Source organism: Fusarium mangiferae, assembly GCF_900044065.1.
Source record: "Fusarium mangiferae strain MRC7560 genome assembly, contig: FMAN_scaffold001, whole genome shotgun sequence".
In the NCBI taxonomy this organism is placed as follows: domain Eukaryota; kingdom Fungi; phylum Ascomycota; class Sordariomycetes; order Hypocreales; family Nectriaceae; genus Fusarium; species Fusarium mangiferae.
Window position 1 is genome coordinate 2986376 of NW_024573921.1, and position 9997 is coordinate 2996372.

General features: G+C 49.9%; 2 protein-coding genes across 2 annotated transcripts; both read right to left on the reverse strand.

Moving 5' to 3' along the window:
- Nucleotides 1-1000: 1000 nt before the first annotated feature.
- Nucleotides 1001-3515, reverse strand: FMAN_01451 (uncharacterized protein; the record flags this gene model as incomplete). Its single annotated transcript, XM_041834919.1, has 2 exons — nt 1001-2940; nt 2990-3515. The coding sequence occupies 2 exons, from the start codon at nt 3513-3515 to the stop codon at nt 1001-1003; spliced, it is 2466 nt and encodes an 821-aa protein (XP_041676792.1).
- A 567-nt stretch (nt 3516-4082) lies between these two features.
- On the reverse strand, nt 4083-5316 carry FMAN_01452 (uncharacterized protein; the record flags this gene model as incomplete). Its single annotated transcript, XM_041834930.1, has 6 exons — nt 4083-4202; nt 4304-4446; nt 4510-4604; nt 4658-4871; nt 4915-5054; nt 5117-5316. The coding sequence occupies 6 exons, from the start codon at nt 5314-5316 to the stop codon at nt 4083-4085; spliced, it is 912 nt and encodes a 303-aa protein (XP_041676793.1).
- Nucleotides 5317-9997: the final 4681 nt, after the last annotated feature.

Below are 9997 nucleotides of genomic sequence, written 5' to 3' on the forward strand. Positions count from 1 at the left end.
TCGGTGGGCGCCTAAGCAGTTAGTGGCTGTCACCTCACAATCACTTCAGGCCAGGACGGTGGTAAATATTGAACCCAGAGCCTTTGTTGGTGACAATCATGCCGAACCCCTGGACACGTTCCCAGCTCTTATGTTAACGCGATAGTCGTGATTCCTCAGCTACTACAGAGTATGCAAAGGCCATTTCCTTCAGACTGACAAGAAAAATCAGTTTGAGCCGCATGATGATCTCTCTCTCTCGCTCTATCTCTTCTCACAATACCCCATCTCGTTGTCGAGCCAGCAGCCACTATTACCAACCAGCTGACCCATTATCAATAACAACAACAACACACTCACACCAGAGAGCCACCTCTTTATTTGAGGTAATAAACCAAAGAAGCAAATCCCACTAAGAAAGTTTCATCCCCGGGAAGCAGCCTTACTTATTCGTCTATAGTCGACACCCGCTTGTCTAATCCCGGTCCTTGCGAAATGAGGATATACCCAGCCCCATCCCGTTCTGCCCTGTATCTTTAGTCTTGACTTCAGCTATTCTGAGCTTGTGATGTCTGTGCCAGTTAATTCTGATCTGTCTCACTCATTCTTATCTCGGTCTAGAGTCCGAGCATCAGTCACGGGAAGTTAGTCAACCTATGAGCCCTAGCTCTTAAACGAGGGAATCAGGCTGAGCACAGTTCCGTTTAACAACCACCTGGAGACTCAAACGCGTCGTCATCACAGTTGACCGTTGGTCTATTATTTGGTAACATAGCTTCAAGGCACACACAAACCACCTTGGGGACATCCATTTCGCAAAATCCCTGACGCCAATGGCACAGGCTTACTAGAACAAGTTAATTTCTTCAGTTACCATTGCTCCCGCTCTTTTTGATCTGTCATACAAACTCCAATACTCTATTTGCAACAAGCTCTTTGCCTTATAAACCGAGCTGTTTCAGATCTCATACTAGTAAATATCCAACACCCAGCACCAGGTATATGGTTAGTCCAACTCTCATCATACAGCAAGGCCTTCTTCAGAAGCCTCGTCCCGCTCAAGCCGCTCTAGTCCTGTTCCAACTGCGCCGTAAACACGTAGAGGTACGGCGATCTCAAAACTCTCACATATTAGATTTTCCACTGCCACCAGGACCGTCCCCCCCTTTTCATCTTGTGAAATTTGCTCCAGTAATGGGTGTGGTGCTCGTCTTTCGTGCTCGATGGGAGAATCGCTTCCCGTGGATGGCACCACAAACTCGATACGAATCTTCCATTCCAAGCTGACACCACTGGTGACAAACTCAGGAGTTGCAGTAATGGGAATCGTTGGTTTGAAGGTGACTCGTCGTGAGTACATCGTTGCTTCAGATGAAGACGAATAAACTTTCCGGGTCACTCGGTGGATGCTCGACTCTGATCTTATTGCCAATGACGGGTCTACTTTCTCTGATGTTTCCAATGTAGTGTGCACGGCGTAGCACGGAATGTCAGCGTCTGTAAAGTCGATAGCCATTGTCACAACTTCCCCCAGTCGGTAGGCAGGTCTCGTGAGCATCACTACACCAACCCTTTGCCCATTGCGTGCAATTTCGAACCGGTTCGGGCTCTGCTGCCCGCCAGAGGTCATGTTGCTTCTCATGATTGCCATATGAATAGCATCATGTGCGTTGCTGGCTTCCTCGAATGCAGATGGTCGCCTAGAGTTGCCAGCGGCCGGAGAAAGAAGAATACTGCCACTCTCATCTCGTGGTCGATGGACCAGGTCTTCCACGTAAAGTAAAAAGTTATTCAGGGCAGGTTGTTGTCCTTTGGCTCCGTTGCCATTGGTTTTTGATGACTTATCACTGCTCGAGGGACTTTTTACTTGGGCCTGGTCCCGTAATAGGATGTAAGGATTCATCAGATCATGTCCCAATATCTCACCGTGGCTGTTAACACTTCCCAATACGCGAAAAGGAACTTCGACGGACTTCACTTGCTGCTCCTTTGTTCCTCCAGCCCTCTGCGTGCCAATAACCAAGCTATATGTGATTTTGACTGCCTTTCCGCGATGGGACGGAGGAAGACCTTTTGGTAGTCGAAAGGAGTACTCGAAAACTCGACTCTCTCCTGGTGCAAGCTGCAGATCAACAAATAGAATGGACTGTGGTGTAGTCAAGAGAGGCACAGATTTCGAGTTCGCAACCCCTCGCATCTCCTTGATTGTGCTGAGCTCCCCTCCACCTAAGAAATCGCCCAGAGAGCTGCTGATACGACCCCATCCGAATCCCCCCAAAAGACCGCTGTCGCGCTTGGACTCGAGACCAACGACACCACCGCCTTGGCCAACTATAGCTTTCTTTTTGACTTGGTCAAATTGGCTGAGGCTGACAAGGGATCCGTCTAACGAGAAAGAGCCGTGTAATTGAGCATACCCCATCATCAAAGATTCAGGCGCTCTCGACTGTGGGGCCGGCATACCAAGGCTTCTCCTAAGTGGGCGTGCGTGTCCACGATTAGTTGGCTGCTGCGTCACGTATTCCGATACCAGAGTTTCTGACGAGTTATTGCTGACAGAATAAAACTCTCCGCTACTCCGCGGTGTGCCTCCGAGGACGCCGCTGCTTGCTAGAATGCGGGCCGCGGGTGCAGGCTGCTCATTGATCGTCGGAACGCCGTCCTTGAGGCGCATTGACAGTCCGCTGGAATCACCTACAGCGTTCCTAGGGCTGAGCATGTTTTCGTTTGTTGATCGTCTTGATAAACTTGGTCGTACTTCTCGAGCAGGCGAGGGAGCGGCAGGAAAGCGAAATTCCGGCATTGGGTTTTCCGGCATATGTTGCGGCGATGATCTTCGTTGGCCGGCTGTAATAGGTGTGTGAGGAGTTGTGGGCGGTCGCGATATGCGACCGAATCGATCAGGTGGGGGGTATGATGCGTGGAACAAAGGAGAGCTCGAGAGACGAGGAGAAAATGATGCTGAGAAGAATTAGCTCCTAGTTCAAATAGTACTGCGTAAGTGACGAACCGGAATGAGGCCCGGTTGGGAGCTGGCCTTGCGCTCGAGGAATAATCTGTAGACTTGAGGCCCGCCCATGTCCTCGATGCGGTCTTTGAGGGCGCGACGGTAAATCATTTCGTTGTGTGTGGTCTTCCACGGCATTATTGGATCCTATTGAGACAATGGAAACAGAGCGCTTATGAGAGTGGCTTGAGCGACCATCACTCGAGCCTGCTGATGAAGGCCATTGGACTGAGCCGGTACGGCTATGTGATTGTGATGCAGGAACGCTTAAAGAAAGGGCAGAACGACGATGCCCTCTGCCGGAAGATGCTGACGGCGGTGGTGTTAATCCTTGGTTTAACTTAGGGCGACCATGCAAAGGCGAGGCCAGTCGGCTTCGTTCTGATTGTTGCGGCTGTGGTTTCGGCTGGCCTGGTATCGGTGCCGCGTTTTTAAATGTAATCGTACATTTGACTTCCTCGCCGGCGAAGACAGTCTGGTCGTGCCAACGTATGAAGACACGGATATTGCTGGGAGCTTCAGGAGCCATTGCGGGTAAGGAGGCCGCTCAGCGACGAGCGCGTACGTGGGGGCGGCTATGAGACGGCAAATGCAGCATTTCTATACGTTGGCATGTTCGAGTTCGAGGCGGTGGAGGATCCAAGGACGGCGACAATACGATGTTGATGAAAAGTGAAGAGCTGGTCATCGAGGGAGGAGTTAAACTGCAACGTCATGGGTATTCCGCGAAAGGAGATGGAGGAGGTTCACGTTAGCGTCTTAGCGCAAGCTTCAGCAGCCAATCACGGCTAACGCTTCAGGTACAAGCTTAGACTATCCGAGTCTTGACCATCAGAGCTCCACTGTCCAACCAGAAACGACGGCCCAGCACAACAATCAATGATTTAAAACATGCGTTCGGCTTTGCATAGGACAGAATAATAGAGCGGATTATGCAGAAGGTTGTGAATATGCTTACGATGCCTGTCTAACATGACCACATTGTCCACTGCTTAGGCTTCTTGCGCCGACCATCCGGGGGTATCTTACTAACAGAACAATAGAGGTAACGACTAGCATGACCATTAATTCCAGAGGGACATTTTCATACTTGGGATCAGTCATCTGTCAAGTCGACAGTCTCTTTCCCATCATCCAGTCTCACAAACTTCCATCGCCGGGGCGATTGGGAGGCTTCTTCTGCCTCCCGCTTGACACGAGAGGACTCATTCTTGATCTGAACTAGGTCAGTAAAAGAAGTCCAAACACTACAGCAAATGGCCAAACCAGCCAAGACTCGATTCTTTTGCAATTTCCTGTGTTGAATATATGCCTTACCTGAGTATCACGCAGTCTTTCCAGAGCGAGACGGCGAATGTCACTCTCGGTGAGGAGAGAAAGGGCACTTGCATCGATGCCAGTTGTAGCTGAGGGCTCGGGTGACGGTGTGCGTGGGATAATCATCTCATGCTGGAGTGCTTCTGTATCGAAAGTTAGAGAATCCCGGTGCAATAAGCAATACTTGTATAGGTGAAAGAGCATACGGTAGGACCGATAACGAAAGAAGATTTCTCCCATCAGACGTTTGTCAGTAGTGACTACTTTGCGCGAACTGGTTTTCTCGGTTGTTTCAGCCAGTCTATACATCTATATTAGAGCTTTCTTCCAGTAAACGGGGGTTTCATAATATACGTGGTTGTATGGCTTATTGCCTTGCCTTTCAGCGCCTTTTCCGCTACTTCTACCTCTCGGCTGGTAGAATCCTCTCGGCTGGTAGAATAGCAAGGATGATGCTTCCGGGGCCGCGTTCCTTTAAATCGACATGTGAAAAGACGCAGCCGGATTGTTCCCAAGGTCTCCGCACGTTTGAGGTCCTCGTTGAGCCTATCGGCGCTTGTGGGACCGGCTGTATCTTTAGTAAAGATCAAGTTACTAATAGGTAGACTTACAGATTGTATTAATAGGAGCAAAGACAAACTTGCCCAGTATTGGTTTTTTCGCCCATGTTTCTGGTGAAACTCTTCCGGATGAGATGATGATGGCCTCTTCCCTACTACTAGAGAGGGGTACCTCAAGAAGCTTGTTCCTCCTTAACTCGCCGTCGACGTAGACTTCGGCAATGAGGGAATCGTGGGAATTGGGGGTTGATACTTATCAGAAACCGCAATTTCGATGGCAAACTCGGCGCCTGACTTGGATTCGACGTAACACACTTTTCTTGGGATCTTGATGCCTTCTTTGTCAAGTTTGACCACGGCTTCTTCGTCATCAAGGGGATCATATTCTGTGGCGAGCTCCCCGGCGACTCGAACACGTGCGGTGACATGAGGGACCTCGTCCAATACTGCCATATTGGGGTGAAATAAAATGCCGCGCCGTGAAAATCCTGACGTGCGGTTCTCAGAAGGATACAACGTGAATATCAGACGATCAGGCTGAGGGTTGAAAGGAGAGCCTTTCGCCAGCTGTTGCAAAAACGAGCGGCAGCGTTTAGGCACTCCGCTACGTACCTATGCACCAGGGCCACCTAACAGCGTACTGCAGCTGCCCGTGGCCACAAGCAATCAAGTTGGTGCCTCACTCCCATAGCAAAAAGAGTTCAAAAAGTATTTCCACGACCGACGATATACTTTGAAAGGAAGAATTAACCGACCGCACCACTTGGTCACCGATCTGAGCAGGTACCCTCCATTGAAATTGGTAGCGAGGACGTCCAAGAACAAATAAAGGACAGGTTATAAGCCAGATCGAGCGGGAGGTAGAGGATTTTGTTCTCTCACTTATTTTACTCGATTTGTTTGGCTGAAAGATTACCATTCAGGTTGTGGTTTTCTAGTATTCGTCTTTGGATAACTAATATGTCTAGCATAGGTGGTACCAGTTGCTTCGAGCACAACTGTTGTTCTTATGGAGTCCTTGTGAGCTACATTACCTACCTAGGTTTGTAAAGCAAGGTATGAGAGCCGGCGCATCAGAAACATCTTGTTTTTGAACAAGCATTTTGGAAGTCCGGAGGAAGGAGAGTAGCGAGGATGTCTCTGTTTTGAACACTGACGGCTACGATGCAGGAAATGAAGTGATGCACGGATTGCCAACAAAGGAATATAACCATTAACACCCTTGAAACCAAGCGCATCTGGGGGGGAGGAAGAGTCCGTAGTAGGCAAGGAATTCTAGGGACAGCAACAGAACTTAGTGCCTGGATTCATATCTGGAGAATCTGGGGCATGCGGGGTCTTGCAACTCCCGAACACTACCGGCAACCGGTCGACTCATCAACCGCCCCAGCAACATCAGCCCATGTGTTCAAGGTATGAGATGTTGAGAGAAGTGCTAGTCTAGTCTAAGTCCCGCTACCATTGGGCCGGGCGATAGGAGATGCCTGTCAAACCAAGCCCACGGCATGGTAGCCTATCATTCCTCCACATTCACCTGCCATTATGATTCCATGGTAAGCACAAGTCTTGGGTCAGATCTACCTGCAAACATCTAGCCTGACACATCTAATCCCACCCCAGGAAAATAACGGAGCCGCCGCCGACCCAACAAGTCCCTTAAGTCGGGGATGAGGAGAAGACTGCGGCCTGCGGCCCCGTTTGTGGGGTAGTCGTACCTACGGTATGTACGGAGAAGACAAGTGATCTGGCGGGGTAAAAAGCAAGCATGAAGTCGCGGATCCGTCAATGCCGCAGTTTTGAAGATAGCGGATGGGTTTCATCAAGGTATGCATCCTTACGTTTGGGTCTCCAATGTCGTCCGTCCTGTCATCCCCAATCTCAGCAATTGCGGCTCTCGTTTGTGGGGAGCATATGATCTATCATGTCGCGTGCATCCGGACTACCGTTGGACCAATTTTGCGGAGGCGATGAGCAGGGCTGAAAGGTTATGTAAGTTTGCGGCTCTCGAGAAAAGCCATCGTATTGGAGGAATGTTGTTGATATGATGGATCGGGTCACCTTAGAGGTGGCTAGTCTCTCAGGAAGTGAGATAAACACTCGAAGCGCAAGGCTACTGCTCCAATAAGCTGGTGTATAGTGGGTGCCTGGGAAAGTCGCCATGAGCCGCAAACCATGAAGAACGAGGCGCATGTTTCCCATGTGGCCATGTTCAAAGTTGGCCGTAAAGGGAAAAAGTTCAGAGCGCTTAGAATTTGAGCCTGGGGAGAGGTTGAATCGGAGGCGGGGTGGGTGTGTGGGGCCGTCCCCGCCTTTGCCGGCGAGACGGAGACGCAGCGGAGCCGCAATTGCTCATGACCACCAGCAAACCTGCGGGTCCGCGAGCCAAAATGAACTGCACGAGGCGTACCAACGTCTCGTCGGCCTTAGGGAACGTCACGGGGGGTGGTAACATGGAATAAAAGCTAGACAGAATTGGGAATGTGTACTCGGGGCTAGGATGAAAGGCTGCCCCAGGAATTGGAGAGCCACTCATGGCCTTGTCAAAACACAGAAGAAACGAGGGTCAGGTCTTTGTTAGTGCGGGGTCCGTTTAATGCTCGCTCACCTTTACGCCGAGCGTTTCGCAGGACCCTCCTTCGGTCTCTCAGCAACGAGCAGCGAGAGTCCATAGTTTGAGAAAAGATTTATATTTTCTGTGTTTTCTGTGGAGTTTGAGGAGGCTCGCACAAGATACACCGAAGGGTAGGTGAGGTCACAGAGGGGTTTTGTTTCGGGAGGCGAACCACATTGAATGGCAATGTAGATGTGAAGATCTGAGCACGGCCCTCCAGCAAGAGACCAGGTAGTGCTAGTGTCAGTGCTGGCAACACAGCCATCGAGGAAACGAAGATTCGACATCAATACTCCGTAGACCCCGTGGATATCCAGATCCCGAAGGTAATGTGGGGTGTGGCCCCTGAAGTAGGTAATAATCGACATTAGGGTAGCCAGTATCATTTATGAAATGACTAGGAGATTAAAACATGTATGCCAATATATGTTTAAACAAACAGCTTCCAATAACCTACACGATGTCGCAACTCGATTAGGCTGTGGAGGGAACGAATTGCTTGTGAACCCTCTTGAATGAGGAACAACTATAGAAGAATGCATAGAAGGCAAGTGTATTGATACTCGCTGTAAGTGGCGCCCATATCGAAGAACAGTCGAAAGATCTTCCCAGGAACAACGAATAGGGTTTATCATGTAAACAGCGCTTGCAACCAAGCTGACAAAACCGAGCTGAGGGATAATTGATACCCTGTACAACTCCGCGGCCTTGGATGGATCATGGACTGGAATAACATGCGGAAAACGTACGTCCATCGGCAAGCGCTAATACATAGCAGGACTACCTTAAGTCCGAAACAGGCGTATTGCTGAAGAGACGCAACCTGAGGCTGGGGTTGACAAGGATCCGAAGTGCGGTTCGATGTATATTCCCGTTGAGTTTGCAAGAAAGCTTATCTTGATTACTATGAAGGTTGTCCAGTAAGATGAATTATGGGTTGTTTTAGCAATAATCTTTTTAACTGAGTACGGCAATATTAGCAAATCACACCGAATGGCTAGTTGTCGCCCAACGATGAAACCGTCCAAGCTCGTTGAGATTGATGTGCGGATCAAGTCTGAGGTCCCCAGTGAGAGACCCTGTCGTATTGCGGCACATTACCACCTTTTGACTGTAAGTGCGTGTACATACTTGTACCTGGTGTCGGCTCCGGGGGGGTTTGTGCATGCATCATTGATAACCCAGATTGATTTGTCACCGCTCTCAACGGGTTTGAGAGACGCCCAGGTCAGGTCCGTGAAGTTTTATACAGTGATTTTGAGGCTATTCATGTCATGAAGTGACAGCATGAGCTATCACTCTGCCTCGTGAATAAAACCATGGCATGCTTTTAGACATCCTTATCTGGTATACCGAGCTTTGACAATTCTATTCACTTTGAATTTCGTGTTGTTAAGCTTGTCCTCTTTGGCGCAGATCCCCTCCTACAAGGCCCATATAGGCCCCTGCAACCCCACCATTGGCCACTGGTGGCTCGGATGTGGGGAGAGAGCTTGGAGCATGTGGTGGCGGCATGTCTGGACCTTGTCTCTGCCGGCTGTTGTGATTTGCAGAAACCGTCAGATCCATCCACTTTGGCGGGGAGTCCAGAGAGCTGTGGAAGCCAAAGGGTTACAGGCCATGACAGAACCAGTAGCAAGATCCGATGAAGCAGTTGGTAGTCTACCAAGGGACGGTTCATCGGTCCAGTGATCAAAGGCGCTGGGCACGTTGACTGAAGCACTGTATGTAGTACATACATGACTGTCTGTAACGTTTGCTGATATTATAACTGCTCCTTTCTGGGTAATGTAGGTAGTACTGCTTAAACATCCCTGCTCTGCCCCGCGGTCCAGTCAAATCGTTGCCTGACATGAATGTGATGGATGTGATCTCGGATTGCTTGGTACCGGCTTAGAGGAGAGCTCTGCTCTGCCCTTGAGCCGTTCCGAAACCACTTCGGAGCAAGTCCTGTCTTTTCGGGTTTTGCTGTAATGTGATTGGGCTAATGCTGCAGTCGATGCTAACAGGACAACTTACGTGACGTTTCGACTACTAACCATGCTAACCACCTCCTGTCCACCACCGCCACGACAATGCTCCGCAAAGCTATGGGGTGCCGTCCGTCCGCTGGGGGTCTCAGTGTGAGCGGTTCCCAGTGCAATCCATAGCATTTCCTCTTTCAGGTAGCAAGAAACCAGTACGTACCAGGACATCCATGCTCATCCAGGTGTGAGAGGCGAGGCTGTTGCGGGGAAAGTTGGCGTCACTTGAGCTTCACCCCTCCTCCACTCCACCGAGGTTCACATACGGCACATCGCACCCCGATGGGCGCCCCCCCCCTTAGTCCCCTACTTCCATTCTTCCACAGAAAAAAACCCCGCGTCATTCTCAAGAATAAATACTCCCTTCCCGTCGTCAACATTTCCAGTCCCTTTTCCAGATCATCTCATCATCTCCTCTTCACACTTCTCTTCTATCGACATCCTCATTTGATACCCAATACCCTCCCTCTCCTCTACAACATCTCATATATCATACACA